Source organism: Bos mutus, chromosome 14 (genome assembly GCF_027580195.1).
Source record: "Bos mutus isolate GX-2022 chromosome 14, NWIPB_WYAK_1.1, whole genome shotgun sequence".
In the NCBI taxonomy this organism is placed as follows: Eukaryota; Metazoa; Chordata; class Mammalia; order Artiodactyla; family Bovidae; genus Bos; species Bos mutus.
Genome location: NC_091630.1, coordinates 17,799,600 through 17,817,678, shown reverse-complemented (window position 1 = coordinate 17,817,678; position 18,079 = coordinate 17,799,600). Strand labels below are relative to the sequence as shown.

At 41.3% G+C, this 18,079-nt stretch overlaps 1 protein-coding gene across 1 annotated transcript; it reads left to right on the top strand.

Annotated features, from left to right (window-relative positions):
• Positions 1–2,704: 2,704 nt before the first annotated feature.
• FBXO43 (F-box protein 43) lies at positions 2,705–16,034 on the top strand. The gene is made up of 7 exons (XM_070383020.1): positions 2,705–2,773; positions 3,532–3,898; positions 4,283–4,324; positions 6,436–7,918; positions 10,282–10,384; positions 15,260–15,463; positions 15,569–16,034. The coding sequence occupies exons 1-7, from the start codon at positions 2,705–2,707 to the stop codon at positions 15,815–15,817; spliced, it is 2,517 nt and encodes an 838-aa protein (XP_070239121.1). The 3' UTR covers positions 15,818–16,034.
• The last annotated feature ends 2,045 nt before the right edge of the window (positions 16,035–18,079 follow it).

The following is an 18,079-nucleotide window of genomic DNA, read 5'->3' as shown; positions in this document are numbered from 1 at the left end:
GGTTTCTCTTGTGGAGCACAGGCTCTAGGGTACACAGCCTTCAGTAGTTGCTGCATGCATGCTCAGTAGTTGTGGTGCCTGAGCTTAGTTGCCCTGTGGCATTTGGGATCTTCTTGGACCAGGGATCAAACCTGGGTCCCCTGCATTGACAGGTAGATTCTTAACCATGGGACCATCCCAGGGAAGTTCCAATAATATGATATTATAGGAGGTGATACATGATATGGAGAAAATTCAGCAGAGAAGGATAGCAAGTGCTGGGCGGGGAGTGGCAAAATAGAGACTGGATTGTAAGAGACTTGTTTGAGGACCTAGAAAGGACACTACTCCCTCTACCTGAATGTGTGACTGAGGCTTCAGGAAGGTGCCATCTTGACAATGGCACCTTCTAGCTTTACTCATATAGCCCAGATTTAAGCCACTGTAATTTACCAGTTCCTTACCGTAAGTCCTACTGGTACCTCAAACTTAACAACCTTGAACTAAATTCATCTTATTTTCTCCCAAACTTGTACTCTGCTCCTCATTCCCCTGCTCCAGGAAGCTGGTTCTGCTGACTGAATCGGGTCTAGGTTCTTCTCCACCCCTACTATGTTCCAGAGTAATACAGTCGCTTCCTATGCCACTCTCGCCTCTCTTCTTTCTGTCCTCCACTCTGCCACCAGAGTGGTCCTTCTAAAATGCTCTGCATTGCTGAGAGGATAAACTTCAGACTCTTAACATGCATCCAAAACTCTCCATGGCTTGGCTTCTTCCCCTTGTCAAGAATTTTCTTTGCCCTTTCCTGGAACGAGTCAGTTTTCAGCTATAACAAGTTATTTACAGTTTCTGTAATGTGCCCTACTGTTTCAATTCTCCTGCTCTTGCACATTTTGTTTTGAGTTTAGAATCATCTGCTGTCTTTAAAGATGTCACTCGTCCTTCAAATTCCACCTCATCTATCAGAGTGTTTAAGACTCTGTGTTTCCATTTCAAAGGGCACGGGTTTGATCTCTGGTTTCAGAAATAAGATCCCCCATGCTGAGCGGGTGAAGCCAAAAGATAAATACATAAAAGCATATCACAGTCTTTGTATAGTTAGCTCTGCCCGCTCTTCTTCTATAGCGTTAGTTGATCTCTTTTTGTGTTAGTGCCATTCCTCTACTATAGCACTTATACCAGCTAGCAGTAACTGCGTCTTTCCATCTTTGTTTTCCCAGTACCTAGGCCAGTAATTTGGAGAAGGAAATGGCAACCCACTCCAGTATTCTTGCCTGGAGAATCCCAGGGACAGAGGAGCCTGGTGGGCTGCCATCTATGGGGTTGCAGAGAGTCGGACATGACTGAAGTGACTTAGCAGCAGCAGCAGCAGCCCAGTAATTGGCACATTGAAAGAAAGTGAAAGTCAAAGTCACTCAGTCGTGTCTGACTCTTTGTGAACCCATGGACTAAACAGTCCATGGAATTCTCCAGGCCAGAATACTGGAGTAGGTAGCCTTTCCCTTCTCCAGGGGATCTTCCCAGCCCAGGGATTGAACCCAGATCTCCCACATTGATCTCCCACATTGCAGGCGGATTATTTACCAGCTGAGCCAGGAGGGAAGCTCAAGAATACTGGAGTGGGTAGCCTATCCCTTCTCCAGTGGATCTTCCCAACCCAGGAATTGAACTGGGGTCTCCTGCATTGCAGACAGATTCTTTACCAACTGAGCTGTGAGGGAAGCCCTCATTTGGCACATGCTGCTGCTGCTGCTGCTAAGTCGCTTTAGTTGTGTCTGACTCTGTGCGACCCCATAGACGGCAGCCCAATAGGCTCCTCTGTCCCTGGGATTCTCCAGGCAAGAACACTGGAGTGGGTTGCCATTTCCTTCTCCAATGCATGAAAGTGAAAAGTGAAAGTGAAGTTGCTCAGTCATGTCTGACTCAGCGACCCCATGGACTGTAGCCTACCAGGCTCCTCTGTCCATGGGATTTTCCAGGCAAGAGTACTGGAGTGGGGTGCCATTGCCTTCTCCTCATTTGGCACATAGTCAAAGCTTAATAATTGTTAGTGAGTCTGATTTTTTGATATATGGCATTTAGAATATCTAAGGGGCATCCAGGTGGAGAAGTTCTGTCCATCTGGAGAGTGGCAGCAGTGCCTGTAACTGACTTTAAAGTAATGTTTTTAACTCCTAATCCGAATTACGTAAGCACAGAATGGTAAAGTAAGAAAAATGTTGTGTAGGACGCCCCATTTAGGGAATAAACAGAGGAAAAGAAGACAGAAAAGAGAGAGAGAGAGATTAGGAAGAAACTGCCAAGAGCAGAGGATGGAGCCTGGCACATAAAATATCCCTTTTTAGATGTCTTGAAAAAAAAAAAAAAAAGCATAATCTAGTTTACAGATGCTGTAACCAAGTTAGTCATATCTTTCAGATCTTATCCTGTGTATAGCTGTACTTCTAAAGGATGGCATTCGGTTTGTAACCTGCTTTTCACACTTCATCTCCGGAAACATCTTTAAGTGAACGTTCTCCTACATTATTTTTAATAGCATCCCACAGTAGGACCTATTGGATTTCCCAGACGGCGCTAGCGGTAAAGAATCCGCCTGCCAGTGCAGGAGACATGAGATGCCAGTTCGATCCCTGGGTGGGGAATCCCCATGGACAGAGGAGCCCGGCGGGCTAGTCAGTCCGTAGGGTCGCAAAGAGTCGGGCACAACTAAAGCAACCTAGCACGCATGGCGCCTAGGACCTGTATAGGACCTTTCTATACAGTGTTGCCCGAAGTTAAAACGGAGATGGGGGTGGTGGGGGTCGTGCGGGGTGGGGGGCGGAGATGGGGTGGGTGGGATGAGGGGCGGGAGGTTGGGGGGCGTGAGAAAGAGCCTATCAAATTGGAAAGCCCTTAGGTGCCTCAGAGGGGCTTTCCAGGTGGGAGCTAGTGGTAAAGAGGGCTTCCCTTGTGGCTCAGGTGGTAAAGAATCCGCCTGCAATGCGGGAGACCTGGGTTCGATCCCTGGCTTCGATCCCTGGCTTGGGAAGATCCCCTGGAGAGGGAAAGGCTACCCATTCCAGTATTCTGGCCTGGAGAATTCCATGGTATGTAAAGTCCATGGGGTTGCAAAGAGTCGGACTCACTCACTCAGTGGTAAAGAAGCCGCCTGCCAATGTAGGAGACTTAGGAGACGCAGGTTCGATCCCTGGGTCGGGAAGATCCCCTGGAGGAGGAAATGGGAAACCACTCCAGTGTTCTTGTCTGGAGAATCCCATGTACGGAGGAGCCTGGCGGGCTACAGTCCGCGGGGTCACAGTGAGTCTGACACAACTGAAGCGGTTGAGCACGCACACGGGTGCCTCGGTGCGGTGAGGGCGCCGGGAAAGCAGAGACGGAGCTCCCGGGCGCAGGCGGGGCCGGGGGTCTGCGGGGTCGCGGGGCGGCGGCCGGCGGGAGGAAGGGGCGGGGCGGCGCGGCGCGGGGCGGGGCGGTTACTTAGGGCGGGCAGTTCAAACCGAAGGAGGGAAAAGGCGGCGGCCCCACGCGGACCCGGCGTGGAGGTTGCCATAGCCGAGCATCCCTGGGGACGAGGCCGCGGCTCCTCGGCGGCGCTCGGGCGGCTGCCGCCCACACATCCCCGCCCGGCACGTCGGCGCGGTGGGCGCGGCCGCCCCGGGGCCCCCAGGTGGGCGGGAGCGGGGACGCCAGGTGCGTGAGGGCGGCCGGCCTCTGGGCGTCCCCAGCCCGGCGCCCGCTCAGCTTCCCAGGGCCCGCGACGAGAGAGGCGCCCCGACACGGTTCGCCTTCCTCTCGCTCTGGTTCCAGGCGACGCCCGCCCGTCCTCGGCCCGTCGGCGGCTTCCTGGGGTCCTGGGGCCGGCCCGGCCTCCCTCAGCCAGCCCGGCCTGAGGAGGGTCCGCGGACCGACGAGCGGCCTGGTTGACGCCCCCGGGGAGACCGTTAACCAGCCACCCGCCGACGGCACCTCGTGCAGGAGACGACCGCGCAGCAGCTGACCCTGCGTGGTCAGAGAGCCGAATTGGGGCCGTTTTCCTCCGTCCCGAGACTAGCTGGAGCACACAGAGATATGACAATTTCTGTTGTCTGGAAAGCTGGGGGGAATTCAAAGTGATTTAGGTCTTTTAAAGCGTTAGAAAATAATCCCGATAGCACGTACTTGAGGTATCCTTCAAATCTTAGCCGGCATCGTGCTGCTACTGCATGTTTCCATTAATTGTTTAAAATTATTTAGTTGTCTCTTTAAGTGGTATTACTTTGGCGTGAATTTTAAAGGCAAAGTGAGAAATTTCCTTTATCGGAAGCCTACGTAACGTTGGCGTCTAAGAACTCGAGATTTACTGATGGTAAGATGTTGTACTTTAACAAATGAAGGAAATTCGGTTTTAATAACTTTAAGTACTTCATTGAGTTAACCAGTGTTTGTTTTGTTTTGTTTTTCTTTTTCAAAGAGCACTATAGAGATGTGTGTTCTTAATCCTTATCAGGAGCTTGATTTTAAAAAAATGAATATTGAAGAGGCTTGTTTGTTTCGTCAGTGAACTGTTGGATCAGTGAAACTGAGCAAGTCAACCGGCATTCCACGATTTTGCATAAATACTTTTGAAGTTTGAAAAACCACATTTTGAGACCAGTGTCTTGGGTTGAAAATGATGAAAGATGAAAAAAAAAATGATGACACCAGAGAAAGCACGGTGGAAGCAATTTCAAATGGGTAGATGAACAAAAGGAAAATCGGAAGTTTTTTGTATGTTTAAAGCAAGTGGTCTGTGGTTTGTAGCGGGGAGAGGATTTTATTTGCATCCCTGCTTTTGTTTCCATCAATTTGCCTCTCAGGTTCCCAAATTCGAGCATGGTGAGACACCTAGTGGTGAAGTAGAAGAATAGTTACATTTGTTTTAATTTTTAAACGTTTTAAAAAGGCTCGGACCTAACTTTACCAAATGACATGAGAGAAAACTATTACTTAATAAAGTGATTTTCGGAGAGTAGGAAACATTCGTGTGTGGAGGTGTAATTTGAAAACAAAAATTGTTTTAAAATATGAAATACAGAAAGCAAAATTTGATCATCTTGGCTGGTAAGCAGGTACAGAAGAGATCAGTGATTGTCACAATCTGAGGGAATCTAAATCAGAAGAGAACATGTGTGAGATTTACCAAAATAGAATATAGGTTTTAAAAGTTGAAAAACACTTACTTTGCCCAGTAATAATGATCATTGCACCACAAATAAACAATTTGGTTTTTTGGTTAGAATAGCAATTTAAAAAAAAAACATATTCACTTACATGTTTAACTGATAGAACTTAGGCATAAATAACTTTCCCAGTATACTCAACTAACAATATATCTTCCCAGGATCTTTTAGAGAAGAATCATGTTTTCGGTCTGGAGAAAACTTTAAAAGAATGACAGTTTTCTTAGTGTCCTTTGAATAATCTGGAGAAATAACTTTCTTATACTTTAAGATTTAATTCAAGTTTCTAAAAAGTTTAAGATTTAATTCAAGTTCCTAAAAAGGAACGCAGTGGTACGGTTGAAAAGGTTAAAGAGTCAAGTATTTCCTTAAAAAAAGTGAAATGTTTCCTAGTGTCCTTCCTTGCAAATATAATACTGAATCACATTTCTTCTCTAAGTAATGTACTTAAATTCTTTATTTTCAATTTAAGAATATTATAAAGAGTGGGTTCCCGTGTAGAAAATATTTACCAGATGAGACACGAATGAGTATAACCTGCCAAGTTTGAGATGGCCTGTGGGGCTTTGGTTCATTTTGGTTAGCTCAAGAATATGTTACTAATTTATCAGTGAGCCAAAGAGCCTTTGCAAAGGTGAAAGCCTTGGAATTCAGACCTTGTGAATGGTCAGAAAGACCAGGTTTCTGAGACAAGCCCATGTTACAAGTATGAGTAACATTATCCTAGAGTTGCTTTGCTGAATTGCTGTTTATCCTAGTGGCTGACTCACTTGACCAGTGGTCAAAATCAGCATATCGTTTTTTTTTAAGCATCTTTATTTACATTGCAGAAATCTGGAAGGAAATATCCACTTGACTAAATATAGGCCAGCACAAATAAGCTAGAATGTTAGAACTACAATAATGTACTTTAGCGCTGTAATAATTATAAGGTAATACAATCATCTAAAAATTATGCCCTGAGGTTTTTTTCCTCAAGTGTAGTTAATGAAAATATCTGTGCACAGTGCCTAGACTATGCTTAGTCAGGTAATCTGTGAATATTTATATCCCGGAAACTTTGGTCTTTATGATGTTGAAACACTGTCGTAAGTAAGATATACATGAGTATATTGCAGAGGAGATCTGTTTTTTTAAAGTAACTTTTTTTATTGCCGTACAATTTTCCATAATCATCTGTGCTCATAACAAGTATTTTGGTATTAGCTGCCAGGCTATTAATTTCAAAGGAAGAATAAAATTTGTTTTCACTTTGTAGAAACAGAGATTTTGAAGATGTCAGAAAGGCATTCAGGTGAAGCCGGCACTGGAGCAGGAAATGAGGTGGACTCTCCTATTGTCAGAGTCAAGTCCTCCAGCTTTGGAGACCTTTGTTCCACATCTTCTTTTCAAGATAGTGGCTACAGTGAGCTGTTAAAATCATGCAGCTTTGATAATACAGATAAAGAATTATTTGGAAAGAAAGAAAGAGGCTCAACACTGATCCACGAATATCCTGAAACTTCAAGTTTGGCCTTAACCTATAGTTTAGAGTCTCCCATTCAAAGAAAGAGATTTGTCTTCCTCAGGAAGGAAAATGATAAAACCCCAGAACTTTGCGAAACTCCTAAAGTCAGTAGAAAAAAACATTTGCTGCGCAGAAGATTGGACATATCTTTCTCTCTTCTAGACAGGGACGTTGAATCACACAGCAGTTCCCTAGAAAGTTGTACAAGCCAAGTTCCCAATTTAGAAAAAAATATTCCAAGCAGTGCTTCAGGTTTTCCAAGGCAAGGTAATTTTAGTTCTTCAGTTACTAGCACTTTGAGAACAGGAGAAGTAACTTCCAGCAGTCAAAAATTGAGACTTGATTTTTCTCAACAGAAGACTTCCACAGTGGATGATTCCAAAGATGACTGTGGCCTATTTGAAGTTGAATGTATATCTCCGATTCAGGGCAGTAATTTTAAAGACTCTATCACACATGACTTTAGTGACAGCAGTCTATGTATTAATAATGAGAATACATATCCTGAACTTCTGGGCTCTTCTGTTGGTGGAACAAGCTGTAGAATAGATGAGGACATATTTGTGACTCCAATCAGTAATCTTGTACCAAGTGTTAAATTTAATGCAAGTCGAAGATTCTCTCCTTCAGCTGGAGTGAGACGCAATATTTCGACCCCTGAAGACAGCGGTTTCAACTCACTTTGCTTGGATAAATCAGAAGATTCCCTATCTGAGCAAGAGGGCTCTTTCCAAGAACTACTTCAGAAACATAAGGGAACTCTCAAAGTCAGGGACACCATAAAAAAGTCAAGGCGTCTTGGAAGATTGAGAAGACTGTCCACCCTTCGGGAGCAAGGCTCACAATCTGAGACAGAAGAAGAAAACCAGACCTACCTCTCTAGCTCTGAATCAACACCAGCGACCACTTCAGACGTTTCAGAGAGCCGGCCGAGCAGTGACAATAAGAGTGAGGATTTAAGCTTTAAGAATTTATCAAAGACCCCAGCCTTGCAATTAGTTCATGAGCTTTTTATGAAAAGCAAAAGGAAAAGATTCCAGCAAAACGGTGCACATGAATTGTTAGAAGAAAGGGACGGGGGGAAAATAGCTGTACTACAGCGTGTACTTGCAGGACTGATTGGCAAGAAAATGGGTATAGAAAAACTGGACATCTTAACAGAATTAAAGTACAGAAATCTAAAGCATGTTCTTGCTATGGTTTTAGATTCCTTGACTGCGGAAAGCCTGTGTAGGTAAGATTTTTTTTTCCCCCTGAAATAAAACTGCCTTTTTATCACTTTCTTTTTTTTAAGGTGGAAAACTTTTCTGTTAGTTGAATAGCTTTTTAAAATTTTGTTTTATTATCTCTGCCTTGGTTACTTTATATTTTATCAAAATGGTTAAGTGAAATTCTTCAGTGTCAGAAATTTCAGTATCTTGAATGCTGCTTCATAAGTAAACAGAAACTGAGTCACATATATAGAAGTATTGAGGATAGGAACTAGTTACAAGACTAAATTGAGACTTTGTTTATACTGGCAGTTTTGCAAAGTGCAGGACTATCAGAAGACAAGCCCCATTGGTATGCCAGGACCAGGAAGGAGAGAAGCCATGTGGAACAGGATTTCTGCAAGGTCATGGTTGAGGCAGGACAAGTGAGAGAGTTAGTCTCTTTTTCCATAGGTATATGTCAAGAGTTTGTTTCATCGAATCCTTATTCTTTTCTGACTCCTACTTCTATTGAAACCCTTCTTCACCTTTCCCCCATAAACTGCTGCTGCTGCTAAGTTGCTTCAGTCGTGTCCGACTCTGTGCGACCTCATACACGGCAGCCCACCAGGCTCCGCCGTCATAAACTAAGTGTCGGTTATTGTACAGAATTGTAGAATTTCATTGCTAGAAGTCTTCTGAAATGTCTAGTCCTATCACGTATTTACAGATGAGAAAACTGAGCTCTAGAGAAGTTAAGCGACCTGCCAACAGTCACTCAAGGAGATAGGAATGGATGCAGATCTATAACTGAGCCCTCTGATTTCTAAGCGCGTATTTCCCCACAAACTCTTGTTAAGGTTTCAGTCCTTTCAGAATAGTGAAATAGAATTTGATCAGGAATGTCTTTGGTGTAACCCAAATAGGATAATAAGAAAGATTAATGACCTATATGTCTATGCCTTAAAAAATGTTCAAATGAGATAAATTATTTGTTTAAAAAATCAGGGATATGGCTATGATATAGGGGTTTTGTTTTTACACGATGGAATATTTGGATACAGACTAGTTAAAACTTGGCTGACCCTTTTAGGTGCTCGCTTGTGGGACAAATGGTATTCAGTCATATTGCAATGTAAGTGAAAGTTCACATTGCAATAATTGCCTTCCCTGCTCATCCCTCAAAATTTCTAGTATTTGCACTGCAGAGTGCATGTGTAACTTGTCAGTGCTTATTCTTGGAAATGTGAGACTGGACTCAGTTGAAATAGCTGAGGCAAACACCCAACTATGTATTGATGGCTCATTTCTTCTCCATTAATGAGTGACTTTCTGCCAGTTCCTCTCCATCTGATTCAAGGCACCTGTGTCAGCTTCGGTTCAGTTCAGTTCAGTTGCTCAGTCGTGTCCAACTCTTTGCGAGAGGCAATGGCAACTGAGGTAGCTGGAAGGGTAGTAGTGTTGACAACTCAGGTGTAACCTGGGGCCCTCCATAACCTTCTCCTAACCTCATTCACTTTTATTGATAAATAAGCACTCACTGGACATAAATTATGTTTTTTTCTTTAGCTGCTTTGTTCTCATAAACTTTGGTTTACAAAATAAAAACTTTGTAGTGCTGCTCATAATAATATTTATTATAGCTGACCCTTGGACAACCAGAAAATAGGGGTGCTGACCCTCTGGTGTGCAGCCTAAAATCTTTGTATAACTTATAGTCAGCTCTCCACATCCATGGTTCGGCATCCCTGGATTCAACTGACCAGGGGCTGTGTAGTATTTACCGTGGAAAAAAATCCACATGTAAGTGGACCCACAGAGTTCAAAGCCATGTTGTTCAGGTATGTGCTTAGTCACTCAGTCGTGTCTGACTCTTTGCAACGCAATGAACTGTAGCCCACACACTCCTCTGTCCATGGGATTTTCCATGCAAGAATACTGATGTTGTTCAGGGCTCAGCTGTATCTGGCATTTAGTAGTTCCAATACAGGATTGATTGTTTTAATGACAGATATTTGTTAAATACAATAATAGGAGAAATTTATATAATCTGTTGCACTGTAGCTGATAATCATTTGTGGCATGTCATGTTCCAAGTTTTAATATTAGTGTAACATGTAAGTTAAATCCTCTTAATCAGTCTCCCAGTGGACTCACTTGGGTTTATATGAAACTTTGTTTTATTTCCTTAACCATTTATAAGATAGTAACCTATCAATATGATGCTGACGTATTTTAATAGGTCTTCTTTCACAGCTATGCAAATCAAGTCATATTTTTAATGTGAAATTTTAGCTTTAAATTAGCTATCCAAAATCTTTAAAAACAGGTTTCTCTTATTGCCATATGTAAAAAAAGCTAATTCTGTGGCATATATGCAATATAAGGACTGATCTTTTTGTTACAGTGTTTGGAAAGTGAGCAGAAATTGGCGCGAAATTATTGTTCAAGATAAAAAAGCAAATCGAAGGAGGAAATTACATATCACACAACTGAAAACAAATTCTGAGGTAATATATATAATGCTATTCTAAAACATATTTGTATGAGTATCTGATAATCACATATGTCTGGACAACCTAATTTGGTTTTCCTGCTATTCTTTAATCTTTCTCTTTATCAACATTCACTCGTAAGTCCTTTTTTAATCCTTTGGCCACACCACACTCTTGCAGAATCTCAGTTCCCCCACCAGGGATTGAATGGCAGTGAAAGCCCAAAATCCTAACTACTAGGCCGCCAGGGAACTCCCACATTCATAAGCTCATTCCCTCCTGCCCCCAAACTCCATCTCTACCAAGCCCATAAATGGAGTGGACTAACTGAAATGAAGAACATCTTGCTGGGTTTTGTTGTTTAAGTATATATGCTGTTATCAGTATTTGATACCATTTTAATAGGATATGCCAAATCCTGTTCATAATTAGATATTGTTATAGCATTATCTGGAGAAGGCAATGGCACCCCACTCCAGTACTCTTGCCTGGAAAATCCCATGGACAGAGGAGCCTGGTAGGCTGCAGTCCGTGGGGTCGCTAAGAGTCGGATACGACTGAGTGACTTCACTTTCAGTTTTCACTTTCATGCATTGGAGAAGGAAATGGCAACCCACTCCAGTGTTCTTGCCTGGAGAATCCCAGGGACGGGGGAGCCTGGTGGGCTGCTGTCCATTGGGTCGCACAGAGTCGGACACAACTGAAGTGACTTAGCAGCAGCAGCAGCATAGCATTATCTATTCAGTCTTTTATGTGCTTCCCTAGTGGCTCAGCCGTAAAGAATCTGCTTGCAATGCAGAAGACCGCTTGCCAACGCAGGAGACGCCTGTTTGACCCCAGGATTGGGAAGCTCCCCTGGAGATGGAAATGGCAACCCACTTGAGTATCCTTGCCTGGGAAATCCCAGGGACAGAGGAGCCTGGAGGGCTCCAGTCTATGGGGTTGCAAGAGTTGGACATGACTTAGTGACTAAATCATCCAGTCTTGATGTAGTATACTCTACTCAAGGAGAATCTTGAGTAGATAGTATATGCCAGTTGCTCACATTACAGTGGTGAACATTTTTGACATGATCCCTGCTCTCTTGGAGCTCGTACACCTAATATAAACAAGTGATTACAATACAGGTGTGTTAGAGGAAGCTCAGAGTTATCTCTATTAGGACATTTAAAAGAAGTGTTTGATACTTGGGGATCAAGAGAAGGAAAAAATGCATCTCAGCTGAGACTTGAATAATGAGTTAGACAGGAAAGTTGTTTCAGCAGAGGGAATAGCATACATGAAGGCCTGGAGGTGAGTGAGCATGGCAGCTTAGTACTTGTAAAGCATCATGAACCTGCACTTTCTTAAAGATTTGAGGTCCAGCCCTGAAGTTATAAGCAAATTTTTATAGAAGCCGATTAATTCTTCATGGGGACACTATTTTGTGTAATAGATATCTGATGACTCTAGTACCCATATTTACTATGTATTCAACTTTTAGACCTTACTTAGGCATAAATGCCAAGAGAAACTCAGAATCAACTTCCTTATTCTTCTTCTAGTAAAAAGTATATAATAACACAAGTAAACTTATAATTTGGCTAAATATAATTGAAATGAAGCATGTTGTGTTGTGCTTAGTCGCTCAGTCGTGTCTGACTCTTTGCGACCCCACAGACTGTAGCCTGCCAGGCTCCTCTGTCCATGGGGATTCTTCAGGCAAGAATACTGGAGTGGGTTGCCATGCCCTCCTCCAGGGGATCTTCTGAACCCAGGGAGGGAACCCAGGTCTCCCACAGTGCAGGCGGATTCTTGACCACCTGAGCCTCCAGGGAAATGAATCATAGTATAAACAAATATGAACACCCAGATACAGATTGAGGGTTTTCTCATTCCAAGGAAATATTAGGGACTGCTGTTAACTAAAGTATTGAGTTTTATTTTATTTGAAAACGAGTTTTATCTTCTCACCTATGATAATCCTTCACAAGCTGCTTACTCCTGCAGCTGCTGGCTCTGGGAGCTTATAATATTGAAGATATTAATTGCCTTCTTAACATATCTTTTTAGAGTGGCACCCTACTGCTAAGGACAGACCAAAAAACAAATTTTTAAGCAAGTACCTGTTCATATTAAGCTTTTAGCTCCATGCATTCCTTACATCCTATGTAAAAGAAACATTGGCAAGCCTTTGGGTAATTCTAGATAAAGTATTCTACCTTATATCCTACTTTTTAAAAAGACTTGGTTTCCTAAAGAACTCTATTTTTTTCCTTACTTGAGTTTTCCCCCTTATTTTGATTTACTTTAAATTTTTTAAAAACTAAAAACAAGTACGTGGTTTAAAACATCAAATTGGACTTTGAAGCTTATAACAAAACACGTGTTTTCCTGCCCTTCCTGCTCTTGATTCTTGCCTCATCAAGGCAATCAGTTTCAGCTCTCTAGTTGTTCCTTTCCTTTTGATATTCACCTGCATATTTCTGAGTGGCGTGTCTTCACTGCTATTGCTTGTTTAGTTTTTTCTGTAGAGGAACTAGGTTAGTTCTCTAACCTCTCACTACTACCTGTCTACCCAGCTCTTCCTCTGAAGTCTTTTCTCCTAGTTTATGAATGTAATTACATCATCATTAGTGAATCAGGATTAGGTGCTGACATTATTAAGACTGCATTGAGATTATTATGGCTTTTTGACAGCCGTAATGTATAGTACAGTATGATTATACCTAGTACACCTTTTTTCTTATATAACTTTTCCCCTCACAGTTAATAAGTTAATAATTGCCCAGTTTCTTTCTTTTTCCTCTCTTTCCCTTTCTCTCTCCTTCTCCTTTTCTCTCTCTTACTCGTTCTTTCTTTTTAGTGTTTCTCTATACAGATGCCTGACTCACCATCCACCAGAACTGGAATTCTCCTCTGTGTAAGTCTGAATAAACCAGGTATTCTACCTGTTCCTTCTTTTCTTCAGAGACATCATTCCAGATGCCCTTTGCCCTCTTGTTCCTGAATGAACTGGCTGCTTTCTACCTGCACTATCCTAATGTATATCATTAACCAAAACAGAAAAATTATAAACAAAGTTGTTTGATGGTTTTCTTCACATGTGTATAGTGTCACTGAAAGATCCTTACGTGTGAAAAATAAAAGGCACACGCACCAGTTACGTGTAATAGGATCTCATTTTATCTGTTTGCCTTGCAGCAGTGAGAATGACCATAAAATTGGAATATTACACTATTTCCATCAAATGTCTTAATTTACTGTAGTCTTTACTTATAATCATGGAAATGAACAACAATAAGAGCCTCCCCTCTCACATTTAAATAAATTCTGGTATGGTGATAGTGCCTGTATTTTGAAAAATGTTGATACTCAACGAATATTTGCCTTTGTTGACTACTAGACCTTACACTGTTCAGAGATAGTAGCCCACATTTTAAGCTCTGGGAGGATAGGGGTTAGACTGTTTTATTCACTTGGCACCTATTAGGTGAAATCTTTGTTAAATGAGTGAATGTTCTTCTATGGCTGAAATTCGCTTTAACAATATATCTCTATTCATTTTTTGGTGCATGCATCATCACTGTGTTTGCCAACTGCATGGAAATCCAATGGGTGTTTTCTTTTAGAGTACTCTTGTGTCATATGCTTCTAGCCTAGGCGGCAAATCATTTATAGAATGTAACATATTGAATCCTTGAGTAAGTTCAACTGTATTCATCCTAATTTCTAAAAACCAGTAGTCATCGATTACACATATGCCTATGTTGTTAAGCTGTCAACTGCATAATTTTTCATGGCCAGCTAGCTTCATTCCTATCCTTATCCTTCTACCATTTCTCGTGTTCTACCTCTTCCCCCTTTAGGAAACAATTCTGCAAAGAGAGGCTGTCAAGGGAGAGAAAACACAATAATAGTTGGACACTCAGGAAATTCACCTATAGTACATTTCATTTTAATAATTAGTTAAGGATGCCAGTTTGTTTAAAAAAAAACCTACAATGTTTTTTCTCATTTCCGACCTTAACAAAATAGAAGGCTATAAGGATTATTCACTGAAAATATTTCTTGGCTAACTATTTGAGTTGGAGAAGGAAATGGCAATCCACTCCAGTGTTCTTGCCTGGAGAATCCCAGGGACGGGGGAGCCTGGTGGCTGCCGTCTATGGGGTCACACAGAGTTGGACATGACTGACGCAACTTAGCAGCAACTATTTGAGTGATGTGGAAATCCAGTTCAAATAAGAGATATTTTTTTCTCCTTTAAAAATATCAAAGCTGTTTAAACTCAAGTGTAAAAATGAATCAAGTTTTACGAGTATTTGGTATTTGTAAAAGCCAGCCAAACAAATTGGGTTTCATGGTCTAACCAGGCCCATTAATTTTCTGACATGTGGCTGAAGTAAGAAATCTTCACAGAATTCCATGATATCCCATAGCAAATTTTGAAAAAATTTACCTCCTCTTTCACCTTGGCTTAAAAGGGGACTTGATAAACTCTGATTTGTGGGCAAATCCTGTCTATCACCTGTGTTTTTATAATAAGTTTTATTGGAACAGCCCTGCCCCATCATTTACATATCTCTGTAGCTGTGTTTGCTAAAATGACAGTTGACTAGCTTGCAACTATCTGGTCCTTTCCAGGAAAAATTTGCAAACTGATGCCTTAAACAGAAAAATAACCAATGATGCAGACTTAAAGCTAGCATTTATTGTTTCAACTTTGTATTTTTCTTTGACTTTTAAATGCTAGATAAGAGAATTTTTTTTTTTTCTCTAAAAAGGAATGGTTTAGGGAGAAAATTCCAATGGTGCAGAAACCACTTCCAAACATGTTACATGTGCATCTGAAAGCTGTCCTGGAACTTTTGATATGACAGTGTTGACCCCTCTTGTCTTTTACTGCAGGGGGCTATATTAAATGTTGAGGATGCCGCCACTCGGCTCCATCTGTTAAACCGATCAGCTTTAAGGTCTGTGCAAGCACAGGCTAGGACACCAGGTTTTCAGAAAGAACAAGCTTCAACATTTTCTCCTTGGGGAGAAGTTTTGACACCTATAGCAAGCTCTTCTGTTACTCACTTAAGTAGTAAACAGGAAGAATATGTCAAGGTGAGTATTTATCATAAGTTATTAGGAGTAAATATTTACAGAGTTTGAAATAAAGCTGTCCTCTATGCGAAAATGGAAGATTTAGTGTGTGTGCTTTTACTGCAGGTTGCCAAAACACTTTTTATTGATGAAGCGTTAAAACCTTGCCCAAGGTGCCAGTCCCCTGCTAAGTACCAGCCTTATAAGAAAAGGGGGCTGTGCAGCCGCACAGCCTGTGGCTTTGACTTTTGTGCGCTGTGTTTGTGTGCTTATCATGGGTCTGAAGAATGTAGTAGAGGAGCAGCAAAGCCAAGAAATAGAAAAGATGTTCTTCCAGGAAGTGCCCAGAGTAAGCGGAATTTAAAACGCCTCTAAAGAGACTTTAAATATAAAAGAAGCATTCCCTCTGAGCAACATTTTGTGTGACTTAAAATTATGAGTATTTTGAAAGCATGCACATCTCCCCATCAATGACAGATGATGATTTATTTCCTGTTTTGTATATATTATGATCCATGTCATTGTTTGTTTTCTTTGAAGTAGTGAGTTTTGGAAAAATCTAATTTTACTATGTCGTTTTTACTCATTTTAATAACTTAGTGTTTTTAAATAAAGAATTTTCAGTGTTATATGTATTTAACTGTTTCATGTAAAATTTAAAAACTGCATTTCATCACTATGTGTTGAAATGTTCTTCACTAATCACTTTTCAAAAGTAGTTTTCCAGATAATATTAAAATTTTTGAACTTGAGACAGATGGCCTTATAGATTTCAAAATCTTTGAATATTTGACTGAAAATGAAATAAAATGTTTTCAGAAATTCTGTTGAGTTTACTCTATAATCTCAATCTTTCTCTTAATTTAGCAAGTGTCATATTTGGGCAGACTTCTGGTTAAATAAAATTTACTTAATATTGATAACTAAGAAGATGTAAAAAGTAAATTATTAGATATATGTGGTTATTCCAGTGAGAGTCTTAGTGAGTTAATAAATCCCCATAAGTCACACACAAGTTTCTTTTACCTTTGCTAAGTTGCTAAGTCACTTCAGTCGTGTCTGACTGTGCGGCCCAAGAGACGGCAGCCCACCAGGCTCCCCTGTCCCTGGGATTCTCCAGGCAAGAACACTGGAGTGGGTTGCCATTTCCTTCTCCAATGCAGGAAAGTGAAAAGTGAAAGGGAAGTCACTCAGTCATGTCCGACTCTTTGCGACCCCGTGGACTGCAGCCCACCAGGCTCCTCTGCCGTGGGCTTTTCCAGGCGAGAGTGCGGGAGTGGGTGCCATCGCCTCCTCCGTCTTTTACCTAGTTACATATGAAATGGTCAGCACTGCAGCGTAGGAACCTGGAATCCTCCCTCTAATCCATGCAGAGGCACTTTCTTATTGTTCCATGTTCCTCAATCACACTGCCCTCTCAGTATGTCACATTTGGCATTTTGTGGTTACTCAGTTCACTAGAATATAATATTTTATTTCACTCTGGTGGTGAAAAAATAGATTTTACCATGTTTAGTTTTAGAGATAAATAATCTCCATGTGTTATTCTCTACTTAAGGAACTGTTAAACAATGGAAGTTTAATTAAAAAAAAATTTCTGGCTTTAAATTGGGATGAGTATTTAAATTGATATGAGTGAAAGAGTGTAAGGGCTTAATGCTATGCATTTAAATGAATTTATAATAAAAATAAAACTTTGTGAAGACAAAAGATCAGAGTAGGAATTCAAAAGTTAATGAATGAAGCTAATTCCAAGCTTCTTATTGGTAGGTTTTACAGTTACAGTGAGGTCAAGGCGTTGGTAGGTTAACTGGAAGAGGATCACGTGGTACTCATGAATAACTTTATTAAACAAAGTCTCCAGATATCCAGAAAATAATCATTATCCTAATTATTGTAAATTATTGATGTATTATTGCAACTGGCTGGCAACAGCTCCAGCAGCATCCTGTGCTTTTATTTATGTCTTTAATTTTCTCTCACCGTGAGACTAAGTTCTGTGAAGCCCTGGACTCTGTCATATTTGATTTAAATACCATTGTATCTGAGTACCTAGCCTGGTGCCAGGCAAGTAGCAGAGGCTCAGTAAATACTCATTGGATGAGTAGATTTGTTTTTAGTGCTACCAGTGTTACTTTATATCCAGGTAAACCATTATAATGCCGTCCTAATAATTTGTTAATTTTTAATGCTTGATTATACAAAAATGTAGAATCTAAATGATTTCTTCAGTTCAGTTCAGTTGTTCAGTTGTGTCCGACTCTGTGACCCGCTTGGACTGCAGCACACCAGGCTTCCCTGTCCATCACTAATTCCCGGAGCTTACTCAAACTCATGTTCATTGAGTCGGTGATGCCATCCAACCATCTCATCCTCTGTCATCCCCTTTCTCCTCTTGCCTTCTATCTTGCCCAGCATCACGGTCTTTTTCAGTGAGTCAGTTCTTTGCATCAGGTGACCAAAGTATTGGAGATTCAGCTTCAGCATCAGTCCTTCCAATGAATATTCAGGACTGATTTCCTTTAGGATGGACTGATTAGATCTCCTTGCAGTCCAAGGGATTCTCAAGAATCTTCTCCAACACCACAGTTCAAAAGCATCAATTCATCAGTGCTCAGCTTTCTTTATAGTCCAACT